The sequence below is a fragment of the Hydra viridissima genome, unplaced genomic scaffold (assembly GCF_058129835.1).
Source record: "Hydra viridissima isolate aposymbiotic clone 2 unplaced genomic scaffold, HvirCarnegie_v1 scaffold_4, whole genome shotgun sequence".
In the NCBI taxonomy this organism is placed as follows: Eukaryota; Metazoa; Cnidaria; class Hydrozoa; order Anthoathecata; family Hydridae; genus Hydra; species Hydra viridissima.
In genome coordinates, this window is record NW_028324303.1 from 15,452,041 (window position 1) to 15,469,186 (window position 17,146).

The window sequence follows — 17,146 nt, forward strand, 5'->3', positions numbered from 1 at the left end:
CACCAACTATTAGGCTAAAATGAGCAAGTGCTCAAATTTGAAAAGCATCAATACTTTTGAAGTAAACTAAACATCTGTTTTTTTTTGAAAAAGGTTTCCAGTTCATTTATAAATCTGAAAATTGTTTAAGTCCAGTTCCTTCTTGTAGAATTCTGTAATCCTGGGCTATATCCTCATTTTTGATATTTCCTTAGAACATTTTTCAGATAAAATGAGCGCAAAGTTGTCAACTTATCCATCAGGCGAATAAATGATTTAAAATCTCTGTTAGTATCATCATACTTTTCCAAATATCATCACTCTTTTTTTTCGTTTTCTTAAATGTTTATCATAATCTGTTAAAAGATTTCTTACGTGGTAATCACATGTTAAAAACTTTTATCTCATTTCTCAATGTGTTTTAGTTATACATTTTTTAAGCACCAATAAGTATTACATAATTAAATAATTTATGTAAAAATATATGATAGTTCATAATGTTTATCTATAATAATATGACTTAATGATAATATTTATGTGGGTATATTTAAATGCCATATATTTAGAGATGTAACAAATCAAATGTTTTATGTTGAAAATGCAATGAATATTTTATTTTATTATCTTTTTAGGCTTGGAAAGTTTTTATAATGAAATTGAGATCATTTTTAAATCAGTCTGCAGTAAACAGGTGGACCCACTCATGCAAAATGACTTTGAAATCAGATCAGATCTGGTAATGTCTATTATGTTAGTGTATAATTTCTTGTTTGTTTCATGTTTTGTTATTTTTTAATCTTTTGTCAGAAGTTACTTTTTAATTATATTGTTTAAAGAATTTAATAGCAAAATGTGTTTTCTGAGTCATTAAAGTTGTTAACATTTAGTTCTAAAAAATTTTATTGCAATTGACATGTTTATTTCTTTCATCATAAAATTAAATGCTACTTCTAATTTCTAAAAAATTCATTTGTTGTAATTGTCAAATTTCTTTCTCATTTCTTTTCTTTCTTGTAATTAGCTAATTTCTTTTTTATTATTTTTTTTCTTTCTTGTTATTGGCTAATTTCTTTCATCATAAAATAAAACACTGCTTATAAGTTATAAAGACTGATTCTTAGAATTTATGTTGTTGTTTATTACATTCAAAAATTATCTTTAAGTAATAAATTATCTTCGCACAAGAAATAAAAAATATTGCTTCAAAAAAAACTGTTTTTAAAAAAAGACTTTAAGTTGGTGAAAGGTTTGTTAATCTAAAAATTTAAACAGAAAAATGTATTCATTAAAAAATATAAAAATATTGATGTAATAGTGTCTACAAATGAATAAAAAGTTGTCTTATTTGTAAAATATCAAATCAAATCTTTTTAAGATACTTCCTAATTCTAATTTAAAATTTATAGTTTTTTTTTTTTTTATCTAATATTTAGATAAAAATCCCAATTTATAGCATCTAGTAGAGGCATTTTAAATTTGAACATATCCAATAGCCATTTTAGAAAACTAAGGAATAAGATTTTTGTGAAAGTTTTGTTTCATGAATTTTTTAATTTAAAATTTTCATGTTTTTTTGTTCTAAAACCATTCAACAATAAATCAAAATAAATACATTACTCAAAGTATGTTCGTGGAATGCTTTTTTGAAATGCAGGTGTTGATAACTAAGAATTTGAAAAGATCAATCGATGAATGAAGTTGGAATATTGTTATAATGATGGAAAAACTGCTCATAAAGTTTCACATGAGAAATATTTAATGATGAAATTTTTTGACTCAGGACGCAAGTTGGATTTCTTCGTGATTGAGAGAAGTCTTTCAACTGATTCCACTAGTAGAAAACAAAAAGCTGTTTAGGGCATTGCAAAAATTTGTTTAAGTTTTCAATGAAGCAAGAGTAAAGGCGAATTAAAACATATTTTGCAAAAGAATAAATCTTTTAATTGGACATGTAAAAAACATTTTTAAACATGAAAGAAAAAAAAATTTTAAGCATTAATTTCATCAATATTGTTTTCATTTTTAAAATTTTTATCTCTTATTTAAAAGTGCTTTTTTAAAAAACTATATATCCTCTAAAAATATAAAATTATAATTTTTTTCAATAAAAAGTATAATTTTATTTTCTAAATATATATAATTCACAAATAAGCTTAGTTTTGAAAAATGTTATCTCTGCATTTTTCTGTTGTTTTCAATTCAAATTTTAAAGGTAAAAGTATGTTTTCACTTTCTTATAGAAAGCCAAGCAAAAGTATATCAAATTGCGAAATACTAATAACGATGATCTCGCTTCATGTACTCTAGTGCTTCAAGTAAGCTTAAAAATTTTTATAGTTATTGATCAGAAGATCCTTCAATAAAACTTGGGTTTTACCTGTAGCAAGTGCTTGCTATCATAAAAATACCAATATTCTTAATTTAGAAACTTTGCCACAGCAACAGCCTTTGTAGAATCTTCTACTCTTGCATTTAGGCTCTTAATATTTTATATTAATTTTGATATTTAATACATTTAAAAAATCAATCAATTCATCTCATCTCATTCCATATTAAGTGAATTTTCACCACAATAATTTGCTAACAAACTTGTAACTTTATCTTGTAATCCTAAAGGTTTCTTGTTTTTAAACTTTTTAGTTATGAAATTGAAAAGTTAAGTTCCAATTTTTTTCTAAAAAGCATTTTACAACCAATCTTCCATTAATGTTTATGTTGAATATATTTGACAGAACTGTTGCATGAAAAAATGATAACTATTATAATCCTACATCATTAGAAATTTTTTTAAAAACATTTCAAATATCCAAACTTCTTGATGCTTCTACATTTAAGTCTATTGCATCTAAAATCTTAGTAAGAGGGGGTGTAAGTAAACAACCCCCTACTATATTTAAAAAAAGTATTAAATCACTTTTTTGATTTTTCAGAGTGCAAAAAAGTATAATTTTTTCTATATGCTTGTTATCTAAAAATACAAATGTAAAAAGGAGTTGCGTCTTAAATAAAATAGTTAATTCCAAAATTGACAGCATGCTTTTTTAGTAGCTGTGTTAAATAAAAAAAAAAAAGATTTCTGCCTCTTTAAAATTTACTTTTATGTTGGATTAAATATATTGACTTTTATACTAATTGCTTTTAGTTTAATACAAGAATTGGAGATTGCAGTGTTGGTACAACCACTATTTCTAAATTTGAATATGCAGGTTGATATTGTACTCTACAATTTTGAAAATGTTATTTTTTACTAATAGTGTTTTCTTAAGTTCTGCAGTTTTTTTTAAATATCTGCAAGTTTCAAATCTTATTCAAATCAAGTAATCTCATTCACTTTTCTGCAAAGAGATTCGTACTGTTTCTTTATGCAAATCTCTTTTTTCTGAAAGTTTTAGTTTTGAAGAAAATTGAACATAAATCCAGCTAAAATGGGCTGGCTACTTATTTTAATTCAAGTTTGAAAGTTTTCGATCACTCTCCCATTTTTTTTATATAACTTTTATATCATTAAATTTTGTGTTTTCTACATAATTTGTTAACACCATGCTTTTAATATATTTTTTTATAATATAGCTAATAACATTAACTTTTAAAATTACTCATTTAAAAATATTTCTTTCTTTTTAGGATGTGCTTTTGTTTCTAACTATGATTCAAAATATTGTAATACTGCCACTACTCCAAGTAAGATTGTTTGTTAAAATATTTGCACTCGTTTGGTCACAAGTACAAAGTTCATGACTACAGAAAATAATGTCTGCTGTTTATCTTCTTTTTTTTTTTTGCTTAAAATTTCTTTTTGGTGATAAATATTGTTTGTTACGTCCACAAAAAAGTTTAACTAGTTAAAAAAAGTTTTCTAAAAATAACTTAAACTGAAATAATTCATACCTTTGTCAAGACCAGCACCTACACCACCAGGTCCTCCAGTAAGAAACAATCCCCTAAAGTTTTTCATCTGAGCTGAGAGCTCACTAACTTGTTGAAGACTAAAATACATTATATAAGTCACTGGTAAAAAAAGTAAACTGTATTAGATGTGGAAAAAAGTTCAACACATTCAAAGTGCAGATAATTTTTTAATCAAGTTTTGTCAGTTAAAATGGATCAATTTCAAAACTTTTTTAACTGAAAAACTACTAAAAAGTTTACTGTGTAATTAATTGTATGAAGTTATATGAAGTGCAGAAAACAAAAAAATTCCATATAGAAAATGCACCAGGTAGATAGAAAGTAAAGGAGCTAAAAATGATATTGCAACTACAATTAAAAGCCAATCATAATCAAAGAAGCAAAAAGTTAAAAATATTCCTCATGACCCCCCCCCCCCCCCCCCATGTAGGGATTGCATACTCAAGAAAGGTTGTTTTCCATTGAATAATAATTAATTTCTGTGAAAAGTGCCCTAAGGAGGTTAAAATGTACTCTTTGCTTGTCGCTAGTCTTAAAGGGTATTACTCAAGATTTTAATTTTAATACATTTTAAAATTTACACTTTGTCTGAAAAGAATCAAAATAAAAAGTTATGAGTACAGTTTTAAACTTCTCTTGAATAATTCCAATATGAATATTTTACATATAATTATACACTCTGTAAGATTTCTCTTCGATTTTTCTTCTCAAGAAAACCTTATTTTATGCCTCTTTTTTTTTTTGTTTTGTTACATAAGGAAATATGAAATATGAATATGTAAAATTTATAAACTGGAGATGTCTACACAATGGACCAAAGTAACAAACAGGTTCAATGTTGTGTGTGGTCAAATAAAACCTTTAAATAGAAATGTATGTGTCCAGTAATTACAGAAAAACAGGGTAAAGTGATGAGCTTGAGGGGACCATTTAAATGTGCTTTTTCTTTTTATATTAATAGTGTTGTAATTTACATTTATAATAACTTTATTACATAGTAAATTTATTTTCTCTTTAAGCTGGGGACCGGCCCCTGAATGGGGTAAATACATATTAGCTAAGCTTTCATAGTTTTTGTTTTTACTTACTCTAAATATAAAAACAAAAGATTAATTATGAAAATCCCTGTTTTAAAAAATAAAGTTTTTTCCACTTCAAAATCAACATGCTGGTTTAAACTTTGTATGAATTTCTTCTCTGCATTATTCAGCAAATATGCCTAAAATGTAAGCAAACAAAATGAAGCTCTGGTGGATGAATCAGTTACTCATTATTACAATTTAATCTAGATTAGTAAAAATTTTGAAGATTGATGCAGTTAAAAAGTTTTAATGATTTGTTTTCTACTTCTCTACTGCACCAATAGTCAATACTGACAAGTAATGAATATTGGTACAGAATGGTTTTGTCTCTAACTCTTATGCATAAGTTCCTTCAGACCATAAGCAAGTGGTTTTTCTAAAGGCAACATACTAGTGAGGTTTTTAAGCTTTGAAAAGAATGGTATCATTATGGTACTTTTCTAAGCTTTGAAAAGAATGGTAATCATTAAATCATCAAACCTTTTTACTTTAGTTCCATTAAACTCTTGTTAAGCTCGTAAAGAATAACAGATGGGTGGTGTTTGTTTCTAATTTGCTAAATTTATTTTTCTAAGTTTTTTTTCATAGTATGTAATGACTTGGATCTTGTTCCAAGTTGTTCCTATTTGGTCTAGGAATTAATTTGTGCGGTTTGACAAGGGATTATGAAACTTGCTTATTGTCTCAGTGTTTCCTTTAGCCACGCATGCGTGCAAAGATCACTGTTATTGTGCATCATTTTCATTATAAATCATTTGATTTAAGCGTAAACAACACTATTTTTAATTTAACTGATAATGTTGATTTTTATTCCTGATAAAGTGTTTTTGCGGGGGATTCTTCTTCATTACTTTAAAATGAAGAAAAGTGCTACCGAAAGTCATCGTATTTTGGTTGAAGTTTATGGTGACCATGCTCTAGCTGAGCGAACGTGTCAGAAGTGGTTTGCACAGTTTAAAAGTGCTGATTTTTGTTTGGAAGTCCAAGAGCGACCAGGACAGCCGAAAAAAATTTGAAGATGCAGAATTGGCAGCATTGCTCGATCAGGATTCTTGTCAAACGCAAGAGGATCTTGCAAAATCGTTAGGAGTTGAACAATCAACAATTTCCAGACGCCTCAAAGCCATGGGTATGATTCAAAAAATGTCTCATTGGGTTCCACATGAATTGAAAGACGTGGAAAGAAGAAAGACCATTGTGAATTGCTGCTTGAAAGACAGAAAAGAAAGGGATTTTTGCATCGAATCGTTACTGGTGATGAGAAATGGATTTATTATGAGAATCCTAAACGAAAAAAGGCCTGGGTAAAGCCAGGTGAACCAGGTCCATCACAACCCAAATGTAATATTCACTGTGCAAAGGTTATGCTGTGTATATGGTGGGATATGAAAGGTGTGGTGTACCATGAGCTTCTGACACCTGGTGAAACTATTAATGGAGAACGTTATCAACGACAATTAATGCATTTGAAGCAAGCTCTGGTCATAAAACGACCAGATTGGGGTAACAGACATGATAAACTCATTTTTCAGCATGATAACGCTCAACCACATGTCGCAAAACCTGTTAAAAACTATTTGGAAAATGTTGGATGGGAAGTGTTACCCCACCCGCCGTATTCTCCGGACATTGCTCCTTCTGACTACTACTTGTTCGATTGCATGAATAACGATTTGATTGGACAGCGCTTCACTTCTTCAGAAAATATCGAAAAATGGGTCTCTGATTGGATCACTTCTAATGATGAAGCATTTTTTCGACACATAGTTTGTAAATTGCCGGAAAGATGGGCAAAAGTAGTGACTAGCAATGGACACTATTTTCATTAATGTATTCATCCATTTAGTTTTTGAAATAAACCTTCAATTTTCAATTAAAAACCGCACGAATTAATTCCTAGACCAAATAACAATATACAATTTTGAAACTGATTCAGTTTCAAAATATCAAAATTAAGTAGTTAGGTTGCAACATTAGGTTATCCAAAAAAGTTTTATTTGAATGCCACAACATTAGGCCTACTAATTACTTTGGTCCAGTGTCTCCATAGTTGTTGACACATAACATGTAAAAAGTAGCAGAAGAAGCAAAAAGCTGTTAAATAATCTTTGATTTACAACCATATTGTCATATTCTTTTAGTAAAGTGTCTATTGATGAAATAGATATTTTGGTTAAAATGGAAATGACATAGCAGTTTTCTGAACATTATATAAAATAATGTGCATTTAAGTAACTGTGAATGAAAAAATGCACATTTAAATGCTATTTTCTGTTCAATTTTATTGACTTTTTGTAGAAAATTATTTTAGATATCATAGGTGTTTTATTATAAATTTTTTTGCCTCATAGAACTCAATTTTAGCTAAAACCTTAACTATAACGCATTTTGCAACACTATAACAACTTTTGTTTAAAAAATTTTTAAAATGATAAAAAAATATAATAAATTTTGAGTTATTTTAATTTAGAGCCTACAGATGCACCTATATCTAATAAGCATTATAACATTAGTAAAGTGTACTATTTGGTGAAGAATGGCAGTTGTTTCACAGACAATAATGCTTGTACCTCTCCATTTTATAATATTACAGTATATTGGGATAAACCTGTAACTTCATATCCAATTACAAACTATATGATTGCTTATGGTGTTCTTCCAGGGGATGGTGTTCCATTTTCTAAATATATGAATGAATCAATTCCTTCAGTAAGTGCTTTTTATTTAAGTTTCTATTTAGAAATTAAAATTTTGTTTTACATTTCATGTCAGGTAAAAAATTTTAGTCTATTTATCTTTTGTTATTTGTGATTTTTTAAAGGATGCTTTATCTTACTGCATCACTGAAGTACCTCCTGGAATCTTATTTGGTGTGTATGTAAGTATATTAATGTTTTTATCAATGTAAAACATGGACTGAGGTAATCCAATGCAAAGTATTGTATTTATTTCAAGCAGCAAAAAGTTGCATAAGTGAAAGCTAAAACTTTGATTATATACATTTATTAAATCTAAAACTTATATTGTTGCAGAATACGAACTTAATGTTGTATAGCCATACAACAGCAGTTCTATGACAATATAGAAGAATCTATTATTTGGAATGTTATCCTATAGGACTACTTTAGAAACATTTCAATAGAATAATATTTTGTAGCAGTTCTATTAAACTTTTTATATATAATGCTATTGAAAGTTCTATATAATATTCAAAATATCAATACCAAAATTTCTATCAAAATTTCTATATAGAATTTTCTAAGAAGTTCTATAGAAATTCTATAGATGTTTGATAGATATTATAAAGAAATTCTATTAAAGACTCTAAAAAAGTTCTATAAAAGTTTGTGTCTTTCTAAAAGTCTATCAAAACTAGACTTCTAGATATTTTTCCTGGATAAAGATATCATGCTACTTCATTTAAGGATAGAAAGGAGGATGGGTCTTCCAGCAAGATAGTGAATCAAAACATGCTCCAGGATCAGTGAGATATTTTTAACATAAAAAAGTAGTTTTTTTCAGTGAGATATTTTTAACATAAAAATAATTTACTTTTATAACTTCTAGTGTCTTGAAATATGAATTGGTGATGTGTGACCACCTCTTCTGATATTTTATTTTAAGTTAAACCCATAACTAAAAGTTATAATTTACTTTTATAACTTCTAGTGTCTTGAAATATGAAGTTAAATCTGTAATTAGATTTAAACTGATCCCCTAACAAAACTTTTACACATTTAAGTAATTCATTCTTTACAAATACTTTTTGAAAAAGTATAATAATTTAAAGTCGGAAGGGGCATATATAAATCCATACATCAGAAAGGGTGATGCTTTGTTAAATTGTTATATTTATAAATTTTTATTAAGTTATATTGTTAAATTGTTGACAGTAAGGTTTACAACAAAATATTTAAAAAAATAAAATGTTTTAATAGAGAAGTTTTACAAAAAAAGATTTTAATCAGTTTTTGTCTACTTTGTTTTCTGGTATTAGTTGAAATATGTTATTTGGTATTTGATATGCATTTCTATGATTTGATTATATTTTGATTGTTTTTACAGATTCATGCAGTCACTGCAACACCAGATAATGCCTTTAGACTATTAAATGTTTTTGAATATATAACAATAAAAGTTCCTCTACCTCCGACTTTATGTAAGTTTTTTTGTTGTTTAAATAATAAGTTTGAAAACATTAGTTTTTTTTTGTTTTTTTTGTTTGTTGAATCTTTTAATACCATAAATTTTTTAGCCCCAACAGCCAATCCAAATCAAGCAGTTTCTAGAGATAGTAAGTTCACTGATTTTCTCAAATTATATTATAAGTAGCAAATTATAAGAATTTACTACCATTAATTAAAGCACTCTTTTTAAATAACTGGTGGTCAGAATGTTTTGGGATAAAGGTGTAATTGCAATTTGCAGAAGATATGGTAGAAAGTGGTAGGAAAAATCCAGTTTTGTAGTTTGCCTCTATGACGCAGTTAATGACTTTGAACCAGAAATGTTTGTAAATATAATTTGAGTAGAATTTTTATGAAGGTATTTGAAGGCTTTTTATGGACTATCAATGATTTTATGGATTATTATTGATTATAAACTAAAAGCAGATAAATTTGCGGAGGAGAGCTTTATTATGTTAGAGAAGACTTATAATTTCAAAGTTGTGTTTTCTGTGAGAAAGCAAGAAAACTTAAAATATTTGTTTCTACATCACTTTTCACTTTTTTCATGAAACCTTTTCACTAACTTTTTTCAACAAACATACACTGTCACACAACTAACAAAACTGTATTTTGACATTATTGAAATAGGTCTTTATCTTCACTTTTTCACCTTTCATAGTTCAGATAATATTCAAATCAATCTTTTAATGTTTCTTAATTCTATTGGTTAACTGTGCTTTATTCATAGCAATTCAGCCTTCAATAAACTTTTTGTGCTGGATACAAGCTTCTTTAACTCATCTCAACATTTTTAGTGAAAGTTTTTCATTTGAGTTGCTGTTTCTTGTCCAGTTTGGGTGACCTTTTCTTCACTTATCATTACATGGTAGTCCACTTTTAAAGCATTGCACGGTGATTCAAAAGTAACAAAAATGGCAGTAAACCAGAGTTAGTATTAAAAAATCTACCCAACAAAAACACAAATCATCTAAAAGTGGGTATCTTTGATTTTTTTTTTTAGAATTTTTGCTATAAAAACCCAACTTTTTTCACCTTCAAACTGAAAGTGTTTTTTTGAAGGTTCATACCAATAACACAAAAATAAGGATTTTTTGGGATTAAAAGTCTATGACCTTTCAATGCATTCATTTTTATCAAAAGGTTTTTATGCATTATTTTCCAAAAAAAATGTTACAATTGTGTTGTCTTTTGTTAAGAATCAAGTCATATTTTGAGTTTCCAGCTCCAATTGTTCCAGAATACTCTTCTTCATCTTGTAGGTAAACTAAAAACATTAATGTTTTAGTTTTACTGATATTCAAATTCAAAGCAGAGTTCATTTCATACAGATTTTTTTAATTTTATTTAGCTGTTTGTTTATTCACTTATTTGTGTGATAGTGGATGAAAGAATGAGAAAAATAAGAAAAATAAGAAAAATAAAATCATAACCATAATAGTGGAGTTCTATTAACATAAAAATGTTTTATAGCAGCAGATTCTTTTATGTGTACAAAAGTACAAAATAGATTTGCTATCTAACATCAGCTTCATTTTTAATACAGAAGCTTATGATTGGAATATGTTATGCATATCTAGAATGAGATTTAAACAAATTACCAATCTGTATAAAAAAAATTTTTTAACTCAAATTTTAGGATAGTTTTTTTTAGCCGGACATTTTGCTCCAAAACTTTCTGACCACCGGTTAGTCAACCTACCTACTATTGTGTTTAAGATGTTGTGGACAATTTTAATACATGTTTTTTTAGATGCCTTCATAATAATAGCAGCAATACTAGTTCCTGTTATTTTAATTTTTCTTACTTTTGTCACCATGGTTGTAATAAAAATCCATCGAAAAAAGGTAGTAAAGCAACCTAAATGGAACTCAGATCTTTATGCATTGAAGTGAGTAGAACATATATATACATATATACATACATACATACATACATACATACATACATACATACATACATACATACATACATACATACATACATACATACATACATACATACATACATACATACATACATACATACATACATACATACATACATACATACATATTTTCTTTCAAAAGATTTTTATTCTTTTGCTATAAGTACTCTGTTTCATTATATATATGATTACCTACATCATTGTATTATTGTGAATTTTTTTAGAAACTACTTCAGTGACCAAATTGATGAAAAATCAGCTGATGAATGGGAGATTTTTCCTGAAAACATTGTTTTGGATAAGAAAATTGGTGAAGGAGCTTTTGGTACTGTTTTTATTGCAAAAATCAATGCAAAGATTGTTGCAAAGACAAAATATGCGAAACAGCAAGATGGAGTTGCTTTACTTAACAACGCAGAAGATTCTGCTACTAATGTTGCAGTGAAACTTTTAAAAGGTTATTTTTTGATTTATTCCCTTTGTATCAGTGCTTGTGTAATGATTGCAATTTTATCACTGTACCTTTACTTTTGTAGATGGTGCAAGCCAAGCAGAATTTAACGATTTTCGTGAAGAAATCAATCTTATGAAAGGAATTGGCTATCATAAGAATATTGTGAATATGATTGGCTGCTCTACCATAAAGAAGCCATTGTGCCTTGTTGTTGAGTTTATGGAAAATGGAGATTTGTTACATTTTTTGAGAAATAGACGTGCAAAAGTAAAATGTCTTTGTTTTTGAAGTTGTTTTTCATATATATAAGTTATACTTGTACATCCTTCATATCTTTTTAGCTCGAATTGCTCTTTAATTAAATATAGAAAATTTTTTTCCAGGTTTGTGCATCAAAAACTGATGGAGGGTCATCTGTAAGCTTTATGTACACACCAAACTATCAACACTCTCTTGAGGTTTATATTGTCAATCTTGGAATTGATATTGTTTTTATAAAGTTTAACAATTTGAATAAGTAAAATGTAGTGGTTGTTGAGTTTTCGGTTAGCAAATTCTCTTTAAAAAGTTTTATATATATAGTGCCAAACCTTTCTTCTGTAGACGACATTAATAAGTGAGAACTCCAACTCAGAATTAATGCCAAATGAAGTACCCTTAGATAAAGTTGGTGTGATAACTCCTGATGATCTGTTAAGTTTTGCATGGCAAGTGGCTTCAGGAATGGTATGAATAATATTACGCATGTTGGTTTTGTTTTTATGTTTTAATGTCTTGGTTGCTATTTTCTTTTGAATTTAACCGCTTATTTAACTTAGGAGTATCTTTCATGTACTAAATTGGTTCATCGAGATCTTGCAGCAAGAAATATTTTGGTGGGCGCTGAAAATAAAGTAAAAATATCTGACTTTGGTCTCTCAAGAAAAGTCAGTGATGAGTTGATATACATGAGCAATAAAAACCGTCGTTTACCGGTCAAATGGATGTCAGTTGAAGCCATATCTGATCAAATATTTACAACATGTAGTGATGTGTAAGTAATGTTATATTTTCAATACCGTTAAGTTTTCAAAGAACAAATCAGAGATAGTGCAAGTCGTCCATTAAAATTTATTGCATTTTCTTTAAAATTACAATAATCGCTTTTTTTTTTTTTTTTTTTTTTTTACCTGTAAAACAGCATTTTCTTGTAATCTTTTAAAATTTTTACACATGTGAACCCATGTTTTTTCTAAAATTTACGACTTTGAAAGGTTTCGTTTCAAATAACTCTTTATGGATGTTTCAGGTGGGCTTATGGTGTTGTTTTATTTGAAATTGTTACGCTTGGTAAGTGTGTATTTACATTGAAATTGTGAAGTTTAAAGATACTAAATGTCATGCGCACATTTTCGTTTGATTAGTTCACACTTGCGTTCCTTTTTACAGGAGGGACACCTTATCCCAGCATAAATAATCGCGAGCTTCTCGGTCTTTTGAAGTCAGGTTACAGAATGGAGAGACCAGAAAACTGCGCTGAACCTATGTAACCTAAATCATCATATTTTTTGATGTTTTTTTGTTTGTATTTTGTCGATGATAGAAGCAATTATTTAAGGCCCCTTATTTTTCTTAACTCTAAGATTTTACCTGATCATTTTTTAGGTACGACATTATGTTGCATTGTTGGAATGAAGATCCTTTACAACGACCTACCTTTACAGAGTTACGTGAGCATCTTGAACAAATTATGTCTCAAGGTGATCGTTATTTCAGCTTTGAAATTGACGAAGAAAACACTTATTATAATGTCGCCTCTTTCAAGAGCCTCTCATCTGAAACAGGTGATGACGTGCTGGAAGAAGACTTCTTCCAAAAACCTATGCAAGTAAAATCAGTCGAAGAACTTAAGAAACTGAAAAACGAACCGATTGCTGTGGTGGATGAGAGATACACAGATCCTGAATCTTTGAAACTAATTGTAAATCCTATGCCACCAGCTGGTCTGGTTAATTACGTATTTGATAATACGTTACCTCAAATATAGGTTCGTCCAATCAAATGTAAGATTATGTGAACTTCGTTTGAAGGTTTTAGTTTTGCCTAAGTGAATGTAAAAAGTTTTTATCAGATTTTAATTCATTTAAAGACATAAGTTTATAATGATTGAAATGGTGTATAAATTTGAAACTTTGTCCAAGTGAGTCTAAAAATATGTGATTTTACTTCATTTGAAGGCTTTAGTTTATAATGATTGAAATGGTGTATAAATTTGAAAATATTTTTACTTTTATCACGAATACAATTATTTTTATCTTGACTTTTTACGGTGGTTCTAAATATCTTGTATATATAATGTTTAGTTTTCTATGTCAGGTACAAATTTTGAGATATGGTTATTCGTGAGTTTTATGAAAATTTAAGATATTTACCTATGATTGTGTTTTATGAATTCACACATCTCAACCTTTTAGTAGTTTCAAAATATGTCTTTTAGATCAAAACATGTCAATATTTTAATCAACAATAATAACATCGGCGCTCAATGTCGCTGCGAGTGACATTCTTTTAAAGATTTTGTTTGGGTTGTCGTGATAGAGCATCGAGCAGTTATCCTCCATCATGCTTTTCATTCAATAATCGTCTTTTTCGTCGCTCCCTGTGCTGACATTTTAAGCAGAAATTTTCAATCGGGAACGTAAAAAGTAGATCTTTAAAGACATGTGATATTCCACATTCCAAAAAAAAAATACCTACAATGCCTGGAATTTATGTGGGATTCATGTGGGTTATCCCAGCTGAATACCAACTGGGTCCCGTCTGGATCCCGCGGACAAAAACTGGCGGGATCCGGCAAAGTTACCCGTACGGGCCCCAGCCGGGACCCACCCGTGTACCTTATGGGCCGGCTAGCTAGGTGGTTCTTTGGTAAGTTTTCGGTCCAGCACGGTCCAAATATTTTCAATTGGATTCAGATCAGGTCATCTAGCTGGCCACTGAAGCATCTTGATATTGTTTTGCTGAAACCATTCTGTTCTCACTATTTAAGACGGTGAAGTTTGATTCATCACTAAAAACAATTCTAAATTCATAATTAATCATTTTTAAAATTGCTTTACAAAATTTAATTCGTTTTAAATGGTCTGTTGGTTTCAACAATGGCTTACTGGCAGCAACATAGCACCGCAGTTTACGGTCTATTAGTCTTCTATTAACTGTTTGTCTTGACATTTTAATTCTAAGTGCCTGGTTTACTTTTGTGCAATCTTTTTTGCTGAGTATTTAGGATTTTTTCTGGCGATTCTGTAAATAGAATTATCATCAGTGACACTTGTCATTGTTGGTCGTCCAGAACGCTTTTTGTCAGCAGTACAACTCGTTTTGTTAAATTTGCCAACAGTACTACTAACACATGAAGGTGAAATACACTTTAAAATTCGAAATATTTCAATATTTGAGTGACCTCCAATTTTAGGGCTAATAAAATGCTATTTGACTTCTTGATTTATAGCTTTTTTTCCCATGGCAAAGTTTCAGAGAAAAATTAAGCAAAAAAGATGAACTAATTGAAAACAAATTTTTAAAATCTCAATACCATAACGAACTTTTAAAATACCAATGTTACTTTTTTTTAATATTTTGTTAAGAAGGAGAGTTTAATTTTCTATAATGCAACTTTTTCCGCAAAAAAAGATAAAAGCTCTTCTTCAAAGCTTTAAGGAAATTAATAGTTCCTTTCATTACACTTATTTAATTTTTATCCTAATATATTTTAAATATTCTATAAAATAAATTTTGTATTTGAAATAACTAAAAAATTTTATCTTTTCTTCTATTTTTTAAGCTTTAAAGAAAAAAGTAAATTTAATTCCGATGCGTGTTAAACTTTTGAGCAGTGTTGTGTATATATATATATATATATATATATATATATATATATATATATATATATATATATATATATATATATATATATATATACATACACACACGTTTGTTTTTCCAAAAAAGCATCACAGGAACGAGGCATCGAATCTACTAAATTAATAAGAACATCTTAAGGAACTTTATACCAACATTCTTTAATTAAAGCAAATATATGGACTTTGTTGGTTGGTTTTTTTACTAACTAATTGCCGGTCAATGTACTCCCAAAGATGCTCAAGAGGATTGAGATCTAGGCTCTGTGAGAGCTATTCAAGAACTTTGATTTTTTTGTGATTTCAAATAATCCTTAACAGATCTGGCACAAGTTTTGGATCATCATCTTATTGTAAGATCCATCTGTGAGTAATATTATTATTTACATGTGGCAGCATAACATTCTTCATGATGTCTAAATAAACTCTCTGGTGCATAACAACGACAAGCATTCCAAGGGATCCACGTTGTAACGACTAAAATATCCCCAAACCATAACATTTCTCCGCCATGTTTAGCACGTTTAGCATACCTAATTCCGTAACTACTGAATAGCTTAAACCTTGATTTGTCAGAGAAAAGAATTTGACCTTGTGACTTTTGGATAGTTTGTCGGTCGATATCTACAAATTATCATTCCTTATTATAGTCGTTTTATAAGATAATTACATTGTTTTTTTTTTTTTGAATAAAATTTATAAAATTTTGTACAATTCATTAATTCAATATTAAATAAGTATTTGAATTAGGAGACTGAATTTTGTTTTGAAATATTATACTTTTGTTTTAATATTGAAATCAAACAATTAATTTTCCCCTTGGGAATATTAATGTTCCCCTTGGAAATAGGTATAAATATCATGGTTATATAGCATCTCTTTCTCTTGCAGTCAACTATCAAACAACAACAGACTCGAGCACTTCATCTACTGCTAGCTGTGATTTACGAATTTTTGTGTGTTTAACTGTATTGTATATTAATATTTATAAGAAATGATTGAAATCGTTTTACAAGTCCATTCTTAAATAAAACAGCATGGAGTTCAACGGAGAGATATTCAAAAAGTCCACGATAAAATTTTCTAAAAGTCCACGACTGATAAAAATCAATTTAAAGGAGTCCACAAATTGATATCGCGGTATATAAAGAAAGAGTCGAGATCACTAACTCAGGTCAGTTATTATTTAGTTATTGAGATCACTAAATCAGGTCAGTTATTATTTAGTTATCGAGATCACTAAATCAGGTCAGTTATTATTTAGTTATCGAGATCACTAAATCAGGTAAGTCAGTTATTTGTTGATGAGAATTTTTTTTAAGATATATATTAAGGTTTATTTGAATTGAATGGCTTTTGGATAGTTTTTCGGTCGTTAGCTACAAATTATTATTCCTTATTATAGTTTAATTGTTTACATGATAATTACGTTGTTTTGTTTTGAATAAAATTTATGAAATTTCGTTCCATTCACTAATTTGAGATTTAAATATTTGATTTAAGAGATTGATTTTTGTTGTACTTTGTGAGTCCCAGAAGAATTAAATTTAAATGTAAGTTGAAAATTAAACGGAAGTCAAGCTTGGAATATGAATAACGTTTTGGAAATAATAAAGAATGATATAAGCGCCAGAGAAAATAAACGTAGTAATTATGAAAGTTTTAGAGTTCCAATAACAGCAAACACCCAACACACAAATGGAGCAGA

The 17,146-nt window shown here is 28.6% G+C and overlaps 1 protein-coding gene across 9 annotated transcripts in view; it reads left to right on the top strand.

Annotated features, from left to right (window-relative positions):
* LOC145183640 (uncharacterized) overlaps positions 1–13,953 on the top strand; it is a 31,651-nt gene extending 17,698 nt beyond the window's left edge. For 8 of the 9 annotated variants that reach the window (XM_090085575.1, XM_090085579.1, XM_090085577.1 and 5 more), the window contains 17 exons: positions 612–715; positions 2,220–2,294; positions 3,122–3,185; positions 3,604–3,660; positions 7,441–7,679; positions 7,792–7,848; positions 9,036–9,129; positions 9,226–9,264; positions 10,911–11,049; positions 11,310–11,542; positions 11,622–11,806; positions 11,923–11,997; positions 12,143–12,265; positions 12,358–12,572; positions 12,828–12,868; positions 12,968–13,064; positions 13,184–13,953. In XM_090085575.1, coding sequence (XP_089941701.1) covers positions 612–715; positions 2,220–2,294; positions 3,122–3,185; positions 3,604–3,660; positions 7,441–7,679; positions 7,792–7,848; positions 9,036–9,129; positions 9,226–9,264; positions 10,911–11,049; positions 11,310–11,542; positions 11,622–11,806; positions 11,923–11,997; positions 12,143–12,265; positions 12,358–12,572; positions 12,828–12,868; positions 12,968–13,064; positions 13,184–13,565 — 2,219 coding nt within the window. In that variant the 3' untranslated portion in view covers positions 13,566–13,953. The remainder of the gene's footprint in view (positions 1–611; positions 716–2,219; positions 2,295–3,121; positions 3,186–3,603; positions 3,661–7,440; positions 7,680–7,791; positions 7,849–9,035; positions 9,130–9,225; positions 9,265–10,910; positions 11,050–11,309; positions 11,543–11,621; positions 11,807–11,922; positions 11,998–12,142; positions 12,266–12,357; positions 12,573–12,827; positions 12,869–12,967; positions 13,065–13,183) is intronic. The other variant, XM_090085573.1, reaches the window with a different exon arrangement.
* The last annotated feature ends 3,193 nt before the right edge of the window (positions 13,954–17,146 follow it).